The 17,122-nt window shown below is 46.0% G+C and overlaps 1 protein-coding gene across 5 annotated transcripts in view; it reads right to left on the bottom strand.

Moving 5' to 3' along the window:
- Positions 1 to 17,122, bottom strand: part of FGFR2 (fibroblast growth factor receptor 2) — a 102,787-nt gene that overhangs the window by 47,660 nt on the left and 38,005 nt on the right. For all 5 annotated transcript variants that reach the window (XM_055345946.1, XM_055345945.1, XM_055345948.1 and 2 more), the window contains one exon: positions 7,569 to 7,692. In XM_055345946.1, coding sequence (XP_055201921.1) covers positions 7,569 to 7,692 — 124 coding nt within the window. The remainder of the gene's footprint in view (positions 1 to 7,568; positions 7,693 to 17,122) is intronic.

Consider the following 17,122-nt stretch of genomic DNA (forward strand, 5'->3'; position numbering starts at 1 on the left):
AGCATCTGCCCTCGGCTCAAGTCATGATCTCGGGGTCCTGGGATGGAGCCCCACATCGGGCTTCCTGCTCAGTGGGGAGCCTGCTTCTCCCTCTCTCTCTGCCTCTCTCCCCCCTGCTTGTGCTCTCTCCTCTCTCAAATAAATAAATAAAATCTTTAAGGAAAAAAAAAGTCACATGTTAAACTGCTTTTCTTCATGTTTCCAACTCAGCGCACACGGATAGAAATTTCAGAAAGTTCTAGTTCATCCTGGGCACCGTGACTACAATCGGCGCCTTCCATTTTCATGCCAAGACCACTCGCCCACTCTTGGACAGCAGCAGCTTTCTGTCCAGCCCCTGCCCCGACCTATACCACCGCCAGGTATGGGTGTGTGTGTGGGGGGGGGGAGACCATCTTCTTACAAAAGCCTGTAAGACACTAACTGGTCTGTGACACTTCTACATCCTCTTTGCCCACACCATAGACTCAATGCCAAAGATGAGACAAGCGATCAAATATTAGCCTTCTCCCCAGCCACCTCGGCCGGGACCCCTGCCAGAAATTCAAGCAATCAATAAGGCTTCCTTCCTCAACTACGGGGCAGAGGGCAATTGATGGCTTATAGGGAACGTGGCAAAACTGCTGACACCGCAAGGTTCCAACATGCCCCGTCCACGTTGGCTTGTGTCTGGCCCCAACCTCAAGTGCGAGCACACAAGACACCACCTGCTCGCAGCGCCTGGCAGGAGGAAACTTCTGGCTGGTTTTGGTCCTTTGGGAAAGCACTTATTTGCCGGTCAGTACATCTGGAGTGACGTAGCCACTCACTGACCAGCTTTTGCCCCTGGAATCCCTGTTGTGAAACAGGTATAAAAATCTGCTCATTAAACAGTAGCTCAAAGGAAGTTTTGAAATCTCTGTCCCGGAGGAAAGAAGAGGACAGACCACTTCCTTTAACCAGGGCTGCGCTGAGTGCAGGTGCCTCAGCCTAGGGATCCAAGAGGAGATACGGGACCACCTAACGGGAGTGGCTAACAATCCATCACGTGGTTCTGCTATTTAAAAGCACTGCCCCCTACTACCTCACCGCACCCCACCCCACAGTGGGACAAGGTCATTCCCCCCACTTTACAGAACTGAGGCTCAGAGGTTCCACACCTTCCAAGGTCGCGGAGCTACTACCCAAGCTGGAAACGGAATGGGAACCCCCTCCACCATGTAATTCCCATGAGAAACCTCTAGAGGTGCTTCTAGTAAAGGGGTGGAGTCCCATGAGGGTTGACACAGTGGCTCCAGTGGGGAAAAAAGGGAGAAATGGCTCTGGAGCCACTAAAGCAGCAGCAGGACTTTGCTTCCTACTCAATCCTGCCCAATCCCTTGATTCTAAGGTAACTAAACAAGGTTACATACTTAGCACTCACTGGCACCTATTACCTGGCATGGTACCCCAACCCAGTGTCAACAAGGGGGCTTTCAATCTACCCCCCCAAATGAGATTTCACAACTCTATAGAGATGGCATACAGGTCCAACATCAGGGTAAACACACCAAGTCTTAAACACAGAGCAAGAAAGGGAAAGAATCAGTTGGCAGCAAGAAGATGAATAAGGCCTGGCCAGGAAACCTCTAGGACCAGAGGCTTCAGGTGCAGAACTGTCGGGGACTCTGTGGAGCTGAGGCTGGTGGATGCCAGGGAAATGCACAAGTGTGGCAACTCTTGATCATGAGAGTCAAGGCTTCCAGGCGTTAAAATCTCTGGGTGCACGGTTTCATGTAGTGTAACACTATCTACACCATCACGGCCACCCCTCATCAGACAGAAACAAAAGCTCTGCCTCGAAGCCCTGGTGTGACAGAAACTAGGACAGACAGGTGTCTTCCGTGAGGAGCGAGTGAACAGGCATGATCCTAATGTTGACAGTTTCAGTAACAACCAGTTAATTAATGAGGCCTCCACATCTTCATTTACTTAAATGTGACTTTGTTCCAACCCCTCCTCCCCCCCGCCCACCACCAAAAAAAAGAAACCAAATTTCACCCTGGAGAAGTGTGGCTCGAGGGGCTCTAACCTGCATCAGCCCCTCTTCTGCTCAGGGATCACACTGGAGGCTTTGTCTTTGCAGGACAGAGGCTGCCCCAAGCAGTAAGCAATTTATGCAATTTCTCCTTCTCCCACTGAGGATGGGCTGCCAAAAGCTCAGTGCCAGGTGTCAACCCCACAGCCAGGCTTCTCAATCTGTGCTTGGAATAAAAGACTCTTCATTCCTGGTGAGCACACACCAGAGGGGTGGGTTAGCACCGGGACAGATTCCTTCGTGCTTTCAGGCTCCGTCCCATCATGTCCAGGGCCCAGTTACAGCAGATTTTTGTCAAGGACTAGTCAACAGCACCATGCTGGTCTGCCACTGAGCAAGTCAGGGCTGGTGAGGAGGCCTGAGGAACCCCGACCCAGCCAGAGGGATGCCTGGCCGCTGACTGGCTCCCAACCATCTACTGAGACCTGGTCTGGTGCTTACAGCTCTCGTCCCGGGAAGGACAAACCTCTGCAAGTCAGACTGATAGAGGACAAGGCATAGCCGGCCTCAGCAAATCCGGAGCCATTGTTTCCAACCTCCCCTGCACTCTGCCCTGCAATAGCCAATGCCAGGTGAAAAGCTAAAAATTATCTCATGGTCTCTGGAATTCCCGAATTGGAGCCTCCAAAGGGAGAAAAAGTTCATAAATCAAAGCCAAAGGGTCTCTATGAGGGAGGAGGAGCAACCGGTCCATTAAATATTTTCATCTCTCTCTCTCTCTGTTGTTTGGAGCATGGGGCGGGGTAACAGCAGCACTCTTTTCAGTGTCTTGCAGGGGTCCCTGCTGGTCCACAGCACAGGACACCTAAAACAGAGACCTTCATGTGAGGTGCACGGAGCATTAATCTAGGTTTCCAGGACACTCAGGTGGAGGCCCTGGCTCTGGTGTTAAGTCCTTGGCAAATAAATCCTTCATCCTGCCCCCCCCCACCCTAAACCTGATGTTCCTCAATTATCAGTAGGGTGAGAGGGGAGGGTGGAGGTCAGCTTCAGGAACTTGGAACTCTCAAATGCCACAATCCTCTTCTGTGACCAGATGGGTCCTGGGGTGGCCCTGACCACCACATTAACCAAAGGTGTAAATCTAGCAGGACACGTGAACGGCAGCCACTGGCCCCTTCTGTCGGTCCCAACATGGCCTTTAGTTTACTTAACAAAACTTCTGATGGAGTCTAATAAAAGCTATTAAAAATGCCTTCTAGGGGTGCCTGGGTGGCTCAGTTGGTTAAGCATCTGCCTTCGGGCTCAGATCATGGTCCCGGGGTCTGGGGTGAGCCTCATATCGGGCTCCCCGCTGGCCTGCCTCTCCCTCTCCCTCTGAGCTTTCTCTTTATCTCTCAAATAAATAAAGTCTTTAAAAAAACAAAAATGCCTTCTAACTCTCCAGAGTCCAGATTTGAAGGGAGAAAACCAGATATATGTTGTCGGCCACCTGATGCCAATTTGGTGCTTTTTTTTTTTTTTTAAATCTGGTAACACAAACAGATTCCTCATAACCGTTATAGTGGGTTGAACTGTGCCCCCCCCCCCAAAAAAAAGATAAGTCCACATCCTAATGCTGGAGCCTGGGAATGTGACCCTATTTGGAAAGAAGGTGTTTGTAACTAAGTTAGGGATCTTGAGATGAGACCATCCAGATTGAGGGCGGCCCTAAATCCAATGGCAGGTGTCCCTGTAAGAGACACACAGACAGGAAGATCACAGGAAGAGGGAGGCACAGACTGGGGTGTCATGTCCACAAGTCGAGGGCAGGCACCAGCCACCAGAAGCTGGGGAAGAGGCGTGAAACAGACCCCCCCGCCCCCGCCAGCCCCAGAGTCTCCAGAAGGAACCCACCCCGCTGACACCCTGACTTCAAATGTCTGGCTTCCAGAACAGAGACAGAATAAACTTCCGTTGTTTTAGCCATCCAGTGTGTGCTCACTTGTCACAGCAGCCCCTAGGAAACAGACACCACCATCACAGGAATGAGCCAAGTACCATCACTGCAACTTCCCTGATGAGGACAGAGAGGCTCAGAAAAGCTAACCGACTTGTCACAATTCACTCGGTGCCCCAGCATGCAGGCTGGCCGACTTGCCACTCTCCCCAGGACACCAGGCTGCATTTGGCGAAGGCTGGGTGAGTCTCGGCCCCTTCTCATCTGCAGAGACAAGGACGGTGACACCAAAAGTGACGGGACGTGTCCCAGGTTGCGGCTTCTTGGTGGCACAGCAATCAGAATCCAACACTTCAGCCTCATTCGCTGATGAACGATGGCCAAGACTCGCCACCTCCCGGAGCCAGCTCTTTCGGGGGAGCCTGTTTTATTACAGTCACAATTACTGAGATGCGGAGCTTCACACTAATTTTCCCTTGCAAGTAAATGGCTGAAAAGTAATGGTGTCAATTTTAATGAGGATCAAGCAAGCAAGGCTCCTAAAAGGGCTCCCATAAACGAGAGCATTTCCCTCACACCCAACAATGGCTGGCTGTTTAATTCCAGAACACAAGAATGTCACTTAAATTACACGGCTTTTACATTAAAGTGCTTATGGGAATGCCTTTCCAAGGAAGAATCTCAATAAAAAGATCTCACCCATTTTGATGCTTCGTAATATCTGAACCGCCAATCTATGTATCATAGCAACAAAAATAAACCCTCGAAGAATGTGAACGAGAGCAGGACCTCACTTTCACTGGGATAGAGTCTCTGATTTTCTGTGAAACACAGCTGTAGCTGGGAAGCTTGTTATCACGTGGCGGTGTATCACCCTTGGACTGTGGGCCACCAGAAAATCGTGGTTCAAGCCCGAATCCCTTTTGTTGCCACTTGCTGAGATGTTCAGAACGCCCGCCTGCCAACCCTGTAAGTCTGCATGAGGCTCTCGAGCTGACTCAATTCTTATTTTATTAGTGCTTCTCAAAGCAATTACTGGGGTTTTGAGCAAAGATGAGAGTATTTCACACCTCCATCTCTCCTGAAAATGTCTTATACTCCACTGACTCTTGGCTTCTATTTATAAAGAAGGTTCAAGGCTTGGAAAATTATTAGGGGTTGAGCTTTAATGGATATTCCCAACCAGCATTGTGTCATTATTGGCTCACGTCTGGCTGGGCAATCTCCCAAATCTGTGACATAATCGGGCCTTTCTCTGCATTACTCCATACGCTCTATGCTCCCTCTACATTACACCACTGAATCATTCGCTCTTTTCAACAAGACTGATTGCCAGGGGATTAACATTAGACAGCACAATTCCATTATTCAGCAGCCCGATTCAAATCCAGCCCTAAACTGTAAGAGAGATTTCAGGGCTTCACAGAGATGAGCTGCCAGAAAGCTCAAAGGAGAGGTGGGTGAGGGGCTTTTGAATGTTTTACATAACAACTCAACCTAAAACCTGCTATGAGCAAGAGCCCTTGGCTGAGACGGCATCTCAGCCGACTCCCGATTCCTGGAACGGTCCCCAACCAATCCCAGGGAACAATCTGTGGACCTATCCACAGCCAGAATCCCCGCCGACTGCTACAACACAATTATTTTATTCACACGATCAATTACTTAGTTTCAAATTTAAGTGTTTAGAACTTTTAGCCCCAAATCTCTTTTTCCTTAAATAGAAACACTCTGATGTCAAATTCAGAAGATGTGAGGCCTAATGTGAACTCCACGTTGTGTGCTTCATCAATAGATTTATGGCACGTCAATGCCAACATAAATGTTCACTGTTCTCTTCTCATATTTGAGTGTTACTTCTTTCTGTCTGATTCGTAAAATATCTGTACATAGTAATTCCCACTAAGAAACCTTCCACAAACATCTCTGTGCAAAAAGAATGTTCCAAAACTCAGTCTTTTATGAATGTCCACAGGATCTACATAATGTCAAGGCTACCAAATTTCACATTAAGGCTCCTGAATAACAAAAATAAAATGTCACAAATACTCTTTTCACTGAATCCTCATATACACATGGAAATGAACACGATCTCATGTTTTCGAAGAGTTTCTTATGGATTTCATTTGACTTACGATAGACAATCAAAATGGTTTTCCATTTAATTTTCAGTTAACCTAAAACTTCACTTAACCAAAGTCTATGTAATTGGTTAATCAAGCTTTTGGAAGGTTTTTTAATGGTTTTTTTGGGAAATTCAAATTGCTGTGGAGCCTCTCTTCAAAGAGTTTATAGTTTCTTGAAGGAGACGACATGCCCACATATGAAATAATGGTAGGGATCCATGCATAGAAAATGATGGAGGAAAGCCTTTGTTCATAGACATGGTGGGTGGGCACAAATCTGTGGAGTTACATAGGGTTGCATTCAGGGAAAATCCAGCAGGGAGAGCCTGGAGTGGAGAACGTTAGCAGGAGCTGACAATCTGCAAGTGCAAGTGGAGAAGGACAAACTGGTTAGCTAACCCCCATCCAGGACTCAAGGTCAAGTGGTGATTCTGATGGTGATTCTGAGAGTCCAGGTAGATGACAATACAGAGAAAAAAATGGATTATACAAAGAAAAGACCTTAGTCCACCATTCCTGCAGCAGTAAGAAACATCCTACGTATCACCAACCCTCCAACATGACAGAGAAACATCCTTTCTTTATCAGTTACAACAAAACCCATCACAATAGGCGAGACAGGAAGAAGTATGTATAGCAGGACAACAGGCTATGTGGTCCTAAGGTATTTAATTAAAACAGTCTCCCTATCTGAGCACTTAGATAAAAAGGTATTCACAAGCCCACATAACAGTTCCCTTTTCACAGAAAACATCGTTTCTAGGAACAAATGCTGAACCTACAGTATTGAATGACTTCCTTCTGATGGAAGTGAAGGGCGCCTTGACACTGACCTTCCTCCAGCCAGCTATGAGCTCAGGGATCGTGATACCTTCCCCTTTACTCTGCAGCTGGCTAGTACAATTGCCCTTCTTTAGATCATGTTGTCTTTCTTTTAAAAATCAAAGTTCTAGGGGCGCCTGGGTAACTCAGTAGGTTAAGCATCCAACTCTTAGTTTTGGCTCAGGTCACAATCTCAGGGGCGTGGGACTGCACCCCACATCGGGCTCTACACTTTGCGTGGAGTCTGCTGAAGATTCTCTCTCCCTCTCCCGCTGCCCCCTGCACTCAATCTCTCACTCTCTCTCAAATAAAGAACTTAAAAAAAAAAGACAAACCACAAAGTTCTCCTAGAGCACATCTATTCCCTTTCCCTGAAGACACCAACATTTCTAAGAGTAAATCTCAGCTTCCAGAACACCAGCACATTTCATATCATGTCCATTTTGCACAAGATGAAACCAACACGAGGAAACTAAGAGGATCACACAAAATGCATAAAACATGGCTCATCGGGAAACAGAACATTGTCAATCCTCCTCAAATGACAGCTTGTATTTAAGAAAGAAGGAAAAAGACCAACTCTCCTTAAACCACGGGAAGAAACAAGACTCACTTTCAGGATGTCAAAGGAGTCAGGCTATAGCAGGCTGGCGTACAGCCGCCCCTCTGGGAGAAGCACACTCACCGACGACGTCGAGGTGGTACGTGTGATTAATGGAGCCATACTCATTCTCTACCACACAGGTGTAATTTCCTTTGTCGGATGGGACCACGCTCTCCATAATAAGGCTCCAGTGCTGGTTTCGTACCTGCAAAGATCAAAGTAAAGGTGCTTATTTCACAATCTTGGCACAAAATACCAGGTGCTTTGCTTCCTTGATTTAACCAGAAGCTGGGGGATACAAGGAAGGTAGAGAAGAATCACCTTTATTCTAGATTGCCCTCAGATACGGAGTACTCGGAATGGAGACAAAGGAAAATGATCATTATCATCTAGGTGAATGTCTAGCAAGGGATACGAATGTGTTTAGATACGTAAGTGCGTGGAGTGGGTCTGTCACCGTCATGGTTTGAGGGTTCCTCCAGGAGCTACCAAATGGCCGGACCTTCACATTAGCCTGCAACCCATCAGTGCCCCAGAGCACAGGGGCTAAAAGGTTGTTCAACTACTAGGTACCTTCAGGCCCCATAGCACCAATGATCCACTTAGGGCCAACACCAATGAGCACTACTGTATGCCAGGCACTGCTCTGAGCACCCCCATCTGGCCTTAGCAAATGTGATTCTCCCAAGGAGCCCACAAGCTAGATTCTGTATTGTTCCTCGAGCCTTCCAGTTTGCAAGCCTGTCATTTCTTTCCCCATGGCCCTCAGATGCTGTCTAGAAGTCTCGAGAAGTCTCAACTGGGAACAAAGGTCTGTCCCTCCCATCTCTGGCAGTGGCCAAATAGATGCTACATATTCCTGAGAGATATACTCAGAATTCCAAATATGGGAGCAATGAATCCTTAGGAAACCTAAGTTGTATATCCATCTGCTTACAAACTCCTTGAGACTTTTCAAAGATAAGCAGCATATGTGAAAATAAGTTATTGTGACTCCCACCCACAGTTCTGTCAACATGCAAACAGACTAGACTCTAACATTCCCACCTTGCTTTTAAAATATTTTAATAGACTCAAACTTTCAAGCAAGCATGACTTTTCCTGACTAAGGTCAAAATGCAGATTTTATCTTGCCGGTTCTCCAACTCCAAATCACGTTTTAAAGGTATTCTGGGCAAGGCACTCTAAAGAAATGGAGAGAAAAAATAAAAAGCCAGGGCCCTACTAGTCTTAACTATGATTTCAGGAATTTCAACTGACCTTCTGAATGATTCCCTGAGCACTGCAAGTGTTTTCTGCCTTAATCACATAAAAACCGATAATGCCAGCAGAGCCTCTGCAAGCACATGAGTGAGTCAAGGAACTGGAGAATAAAGAAAACCATCTCATGAATGCTCCACGATAAAAACGGGGGAGAGCAGAGCAGCTGTCCACGTTGAAAAGTGGCACCAGCAGAGGTAAGAGGTTATCAGAGGCTGTTACCACCCAACTCGTGTCCCGTCAGATGTTCAGCTCTGTGGGAGCCACTGTGACAGAGGGCAGTTCCTGACGCTGAGTTCAACCGAGACCACTGCTCATCACGGATGGTCTTATGCAGGATCACGGGGGTGAGGGCTGGACTCTTCTTGTGCAAGCACTGAAGAGTGAGTTCTGGGCAGACAGTCACTTTGTTCTTGCTGCTACCTTCTCACCGCCTCCCCTATATAAATAACCCTGAAGACTGTTTCAATCGAATGTGATGGGGTTGATGATGGGACGTGCATTCTCGCTGTCACAGGCGAAAAGTCTGGCGGTAAACTCAATCCGAAGGCATCAGACCCCAAAGGAGAGAGTCTGTCCTCTCCATTGAAGACGTGCTCACTGCTCATGGCCGGGCCGTAGACTTGTAGGAGAACCAAACCAAGAGGCCAGGTCTCCACTTAGGAGGAATGAGCCTTGCATGCACAGCATATAGAGGGAACGCTGTGAAGAAGACACGGTTGCCAAGCCTTCCAGGGCAATGAGAATTCTCTGCCCAAATCCCGGCCCCCTGAGTGTTACCCGGGGGCTGTGTGCTAAGAGCATGAAAGATGCTGGCAGTAACTCTTTGATTCAACTTGAGGCAGACGGTCACATACTGAGACCCTCCCTCTCTAAGCTCTCAGGGGCATCAGAAATGGGACTTTCCTGGACTCTGAAGAGCTAATCACACGGAGAGTAACTTAGGGATGAAGCCGCAGGCCCTAACGTCACCAAGCCACGTAATCCACCATTTAGCCCTGCTGTAAATATTCAGTTCTTTGAGCCCCCGCTCAAATGTCATGCCCGTAAGCCCTTAATCATGACTAGTGCCTGTCTCTGGACCCCATCCAAACTGTCAATGTCTTTCTTGCGCCTGGATCCAGATTTGGCACACAGCGCATTCCAAATGGAGCTGAACCTGAACTGCCCAGGGAGGGCATCGTCTGCCTCTGCCCAAGACATTAAATCTTGGCATATGCCGCTCGGCATACCACTGCTGTTTTTAACCCCAGGGCATCATATGGTCAGATCCAATCTCTCGTCGGGGCTGTGGCATTCCACATAAGATTCCCCACTCAAGAGCGTGCACTCCCTGAATATTATTTACTTCCTGGAGATGCACTACAAATATTAATAAGTTAACATTTATAAAATGCTTTCACAATGAGAGACACATTTACCAAACAAGGTGCTTCTGCCCTTTCAGAGACCTTGGTACTCGATCAATACTGCCCCATGCGATGCTGTTAATATTTATTTTCTTACACCATCGTTCCAGTATTTGATTACTTGACATACCACCAGTCCCAAATTTTATGAGCTGTGGCATTTTCCAAATGGACGCCCTTCGAAGCTGCCAACAGTGGGAATGTCTGACACTTTCACAGGGGATATCCTACCATTAATTAGTGGTTGCTTAATGACAAGCTCAAAGAGTACAAACAGTAACTCTATCAAGATGGGGAACAAAGACTCAAAGACTTCTTGAGTTTCTCTTCTAAGTTCTCCATCTCCATACCACGATTCAGTGTCAACCTAAAGACTCTATCCTTCCAACAAAAACATAAGACGTCCTCTCCAATATATATATATATATATTTTTTTTTTAATATGCCTCATCTTCTTAGTGCAACAATCCTTCTTCCAGTTAGGTCCCAGTTTGGTAGAAGGCACTTCTTTGCTTTCACAGAAGAGGGAACGTAAATCCCCAATAAACATATGAAAAGATGCTTCACCTCATTAACAATCAGGGAAATGCAAATTAAAACAATAATGAGACACTGTTATTCACCAGCTGATTAACAAAAATTAGGAAGATCCACGTCATTGAGTACTTAGTGAGGGTGTAGGGAGACAGAGACTCAAATTGAGAACAGGAACAGAGAGAAAAACCTCCCTGTAAAATAATTTGGCAGGGCCTATTAAAATTAGCAACGCATTTTTTTTTCTTTCTACTCAGTTAATTCCACTTCTAGAAATCTAGCCTACACAGAAAACAGCAGGATTACTTCAAGGCACATGAACAAGACTGTTGCTTCGAGCACTGTTTGTAACAGCAAAAATGAACCCATCAGGAAGAGAGTCATTAATAATATACAGCTCATCCTATATGAACTAATGTGTACTTAATTCATTCCAACAAAATAGCATACAGTCATTAAAAAGAGCAAGGTATTCTTAAATTCAACCTGGTAAGATATCATTAGTAGTTATTGCTACATGGGGCGGGGGGGGGGGGGGGGGAGGGCGGATGGGGGAAATACGTGGGATTAAAAAGAAGTGTATTCAGGATCCTGTTTTATAGAAATACACACACACACAACCCTACAGGTGCCTACAGCCCTGAATTTATAAGCATGACTGTCTAAACATATCTAAAATCAGAACAAAAATGTACTAAACTGTTAGCAGTACATTTTACATAATGAAGTGGTAGGATTACGCATGTGTTGACTTTTTTCTCATTTTCACTTTTTGCATTTAAACAGAAATCACACAGTTGACAAAAAAGTAAAATAAAACTGCTCCCCACCCCCCACCTCCCCTTTTCAGTAGTAACCGCTCTGCTGCAAAACCACCGTGTCTGGAACTCTGGCAGACTGAGCACGAGGGCCAGGGAGGAGAGAAATCCTGCACCAGCGGCCACATGCACAGTCCTTTCTTCTCATTCCTGCCCATGGCCAAATCTTTGTGGAATTCATCATTATTTTTCATCTGCCAAGGAACAGAATTAGAGAGCATGAGGCTTCAAAACTATGTTCACTAAAGACTTGTAAAAATAACATTTCAATACTGAAACAAAGCAGATTGAAGGGAATGGCCTAAACTCTTTTGCTCCTAATACAAAAAGTGGATTCCACAAACATTCCACACCCGTGGTCACAAAGACCAAAGGTGGCCCAGACAGGTTTTTTCAGAATTCCTCTGCTACCTAAGTCTTCCAAGATGCATGTCTAAACTCCAGCTATCTTCAGGTGACAACTGGGAATGTAGATTTAGTTTGATACGATACCAAAACACCTTGGTGAAAGGTGAAAGGCCAAAGACCCAGGCTGTCACCTGGATGTTTGGTTTCCACAGTGCAAAAAAAAAAAAAAAAAATTCTGGACATTTCCAAATACCTAGGTGTTCGATAATAAGCAGAATAAACATCCAGAAGCTGGATGGAAAGTTTTGCTCTATGCCAAGTCAATGAATACTATGTCCATGTGATGGCCAATACCCCCAAGACTTCCTTTCACCAGTACCAGGGCCCAATTTATAAAGAAAGTCAGCAATCCCTTTGAACCCTGGCGTTTATAAAGGCAGCCCATGAACGACATAAGCCAGTAGTCATAAGGATGCACAGAGCCCTACGATCCCCATGTCAGACTCCATTTTCTAGCAGGTTCCTGGGGTCTCTAAACCAGGGCTCTGGAGGTGTGCACAAACCGAGCTTACACGTGTCAAGGGCTTGTGGCACTCACTGCTGCTTATCACCAGGCAGATGTGGAGGCAAATGCCAATCTGATTAATGCTTAAACTCCCGAAGTTTGCTTTTCAGGAGGTGTCCACAGAACAGGGCGAGGTGAGCTCTGACCCTCTAACACCCAACTGCAGAAACTTTCCTGCACTCAGTGAACAATGCATGGGTCTCCCAGAGGAGTCAGAAGAGAATTACAAAATGCAAGGCTGTCCTCAGATGCCTGAAGGGGCTCTGGAAGGCGCTGGGGGGGGGGGGGGAGGACTGCCAGCAGGGTCACTGCCTTTCAAATTTAACTCTAAAAATGTCATGACCGGGGCACCTGAGTGGCTCAGAGGTTGAGCATCTGCCTTAGGCTCAGGTCGTGATCCCAGGGTCCTGGGATATAGAGTCCCACACTGGGCTCCCCTCAGGGAGCCTGCTTCTTCCCTTCCTCCTCTGCCTATGTCTCTGCCTCTCTGTGTGTCTTTCATGAATAAATAAAATCTTTAAAAAAATAAAATAAAATAATAAAAATCTCATGATCTTCCTCAAAAAGCTAAATGAAGAATCACCCAATGACCCAGCAATCACACTGCTAGGTATACACCCAAAGGAACTGCAAGCAAGGACTCTGATACCTGTGCCCCCATGTTCATAGCTGAATGGTTCACAAGAGCCAACAGGTGGAAAAATCCCATCAACAGATGAATGGATAAATCAAAGGAGCCTATCCATATAATGGAACATTATCCAGCCCTAAAAAGGAATAAAGGTATGATTTTTGCTACAACACATCTGAACCCAGATGAAAGGACAAATATCCTAGGATCCCACTTGCAGGAAATACCTGCAGCAGGCAAATCGAGAGACAGAGAGATTAGAGGGACCAGGGCCGGGGAAGCCGGGGATGATTGGCAGGAAGAGGAATAGAAAATTATTGCTTAATGGAGAGTGTTTTGCTTCAGGTGAAAAATAAATGACAAAATTTATATTATATTTTACCGTAATTTTGAAAAATCCTACACAGATCATGGACTACATGCTGCACTTTGCTCTCAACAGTGTACCTTGGGCAGACACTTACATGTGCTTTAGGATGCCACTACTACCTCCATGTTTCTAAGAGATCACAGTTGTTTTTTGTTTCGTTTTGTTTTTTTAAAATATATTTTTTTTTAATTTTTATTTATTTATGATAGTCACACAGAGAGAGAGAGAGAGAGGCAGAGACATAGGTAGAGGAAGAAGCAGGCTCCATGAACCGGGAGCCCGACGTGGGATTCGATCCCGGGTCTCCAGGATCGCGCCCTGGGCCAAAGGCAGGCGCCAAACCGCTGCGCCACCCAGGGATCCCCGTTTTGTTTTTTTAATAAAAACATGGAACCACATTTGAAGAAAACAGTTTAGTAAGAGCATGAACTTTGGGGGAAAACCACCTGGGTCCAAATGGCAGCTCCACCACTGAGGAGCCACGTGACAAGCCTCATCTGAAAAAGGGACGAAATAACAGTGCCCCCCTCTTTGGGCTGCACAGGGACCCAAAGCCATGGCAGACGGGAGAGGCACCCAGGACAATCACAAGATAGGTGAGCAGTCAGTGCGTGCTGGCTGAAAACAACACACATCAGCTTCCTCATCACAGATGGCCTGATCTGGGATCAAAGCTGAAATGCCTTGGCTGAAAAAAAGAGCTCAACAAGATATAAATATATTGATAAGGACATCAATAGTGATTTTTCCAAATAAACACACTTTGGGATAACATTTTTTTAAAAAGATTTTATTTATTCATCTGAGAGAGAGAAAGAGAGAGCAAAACCAGGGGGAGAAGCAGGCGGGGGGCACATGGGGCTTGATCCCAGGACCCTGGGATCACGACCTGCACTGAAGGCAGACACTTAACAGTCTGAGTCACTCAGGCACCCCAGGATTAGGCATAACATTTAATCAAAAGTCTCTAATACGACATCTAAGTAACCTGGAAAATGTAAATCTCATTAACCTATCCAGCAAAACCACCAGTTTAGTTGGATTGAAACGGGTTTCACCTCATCTCTCCTTGGACCTGAAACATACCAGGGAACAGACAGTACAGACCCTACAATGCCCTACTCTGCTCAGGGGCTCCATGGGAGTTCTCAGCTCCAGGATGCCTGAAGCTCACCTGCTCAGGTGCCACTTCCATGGCCAGCTTGAGGGGGTGCTGTGTTCTGTGATCTCTCTGGGTTCTTCTGCAGTTAGTCAGCAGCACACAAGGCAGTTTTAAGACTACTCTTGCCCTCTATGCTTGAGTCATTACCTAGGAATGAGTTGGGAACTGAGGTGGTCTACTAATTACCTTGGTCTTCTTGCTTTTCTGCATTAGATTGTAATTACTGTTCAGAGCCCTTTGAAATATCTAGCCTTAAAGGTAACCGCTTTCTTTAAAAAAAAAATCTATGTTCTTGTTTATGATAAAAAAAAATGGTTGGTGGTTATGCTACTAAATCACAGTTGGAAGGGATCAGATGTTCAAGACTATCCATCCAAACTTCATTTTAAGGCTAGGCGACCTAAAACAAGGAGAGCTTAAATAACTCACCCACAGTCAAGATTGATGAAAGAGCCCAGGCATGAGTACAATTAGGGACATATAGTTATGCTTCAAGTCAACCCTTATCACCGTAAATAATAACATCCCACCAGCCTTTGCCCACATACTAAGAAAACAATAATATGACTGTTAAATCACCTTAGAAGGCTCAGCATGAAGTCTTTGATAAATCAGACTGAACCACAGAATACCAAAGAGCTCTACTGGTCATTTTAATTAAAATGAGCTTTGTCCCATTTCATAATTCCCTTTCATTTTGTTTTGATGTTTATGTTTGTTCCCTCCTCCCTTCACTGGCCCCCATATGCACACCATTTCAAAACAAGCTGTAACACAGTGTACAAGGGCCAAGGTGGCTGATCCATAAACACGCAGAAAGAGCTAGACCGACAGCTGAGCTGACAGACAGAGCAACCACGGTTTATGGAATGAGATTTATGAAGGAAAAAAAAATCACAGAAATAACACACATCTGTTTGTGGAAACTTTCAGGTCTTGCTTTCTGGAAAAATACATCTTGGAAAACTTGACACTTTGCTTCTTCGTTAAATAAAGTGGCAAAGGGATGGGAGGCAGGGGAGAGGGACATTTGGACAGCAGGCTGTCCACATGTCAATGGGGTCTCTGCTTTGTGGGGACTGCACTGTACCCTGATTCCCTCAGGTCGAATGTTGGGAGAAGCAGAAGTCTCTGTAGGTAACAAAGACCCACCTGTAGCAACCATGCTCCCAACTGCCCCGGTCAGGCCCTGAAGAGGCCAGCACCAGCCAGACAGCTTGAACTCGTGGTGGGAGCAGGGCTGCCGGTCTCTGTGACCACCCAGGACTCAAGACCTGGGGACCTGTGGTGAGTCCAACACATCAACAGTAAGGCTTAGGCTTTAGGTAACTATGTTTTCCCAGGAGATGAGCAATCTCTTTCCCTTTCGAGTCCCAGAAGCTCAATGGATTTCTGACGGAATCAGCATCACCAAATCAATGTCCAATAATGCCACAATTGTTGTGAAAACCCTTTCCTAAACCCAGGTTGACCACCTTTGCATTTGATGGAGTGACACCCCCATCACACCCTAGGAGTGCTCAAGCATTTCCATAGACCCTTCTCCAGAGAAAGTCCAGCAGGACCAGAAATGTGCCCTCATCACTGCAAGGCCAGCATACCACATTCCAAAGGTCAATACTCTGCCCAACTTGTTCTTTTTTTCTCAGTGGCAATATATACTTTATTTTTTTTAAGATCTTATCTTTTAGGTAATCTCTACATTCAGTGCGGGACTCAAACCCACAACCCCAAGATCAAGAGTTCTATGCTCCACCAACTTAGCCAGCCAGGTGCCCCTAAGGCAAAAAATACTTGAGATTTTTGTTCCCATGCACTCAAATTCCCATTCTCTCTCACTCCGGAAATGGCTCAAATGGGAAACAAGAAAAATCATTCCATCATCTGCACCTCCAAGGAAACAGGCTAAAGGTATTCCACTGAAGGTCTGCTTTTAGAACAGTGCTCTTCCGTTAGCGCAGTATCGCCCTCAATAATTAAAACTGAACTGCACCTGTTAAAAATCAAGCAGCATTTCCTCATCAGGCACCCTTAGTCTTCTAGCGCATTTATAATCACTAATTCAGATTTGCAAAAAGCTCCTTACCCATAATAATGATGTTGGTCCTATTTATTTTGAGACCAGGAGTTTCTTTCTGGGAGCTCATCAATTCTTCTTCCTTATTTCCAAGGCTGTCTTAAGTGAGGAAACTCATCAACCACCAGGATTTTGACCACTGCTTCAGTGTATTGAAATGAACCATTGGAACTGCATCAAATATGTTCTCAGAGAGCATGTGCCTCTTAGAACAGTCCTGAGGCCACAACTGTAGTGGTTTTAACTCCTCCTTTCCAACCAGCACCCACCTAAGGAAATCGCTGTCTAATCATCCTTTATGAAAAAAAGAAAAAAGAAAAGAGCAAGCTAACCCTCCGATCTCACCGTGCCTGGTGTAAGCGTTGATCTAAGAGCAAAGAGACAAAGCACCCTCCTGCCTACTGCTCCCGCCAACAAGCAGGAGTCATGCAAGACAGGCACGACTGTGTCTCCTTCCACAG

This window comes from Nyctereutes procyonoides, unplaced genomic scaffold (assembly GCF_905146905.1).
Source record: "Nyctereutes procyonoides isolate TBG_1078 unplaced genomic scaffold, NYPRO_anot_genome, whole genome shotgun sequence".
NCBI classification, from domain to species: domain Eukaryota; kingdom Metazoa; phylum Chordata; class Mammalia; order Carnivora; family Canidae; genus Nyctereutes; species Nyctereutes procyonoides.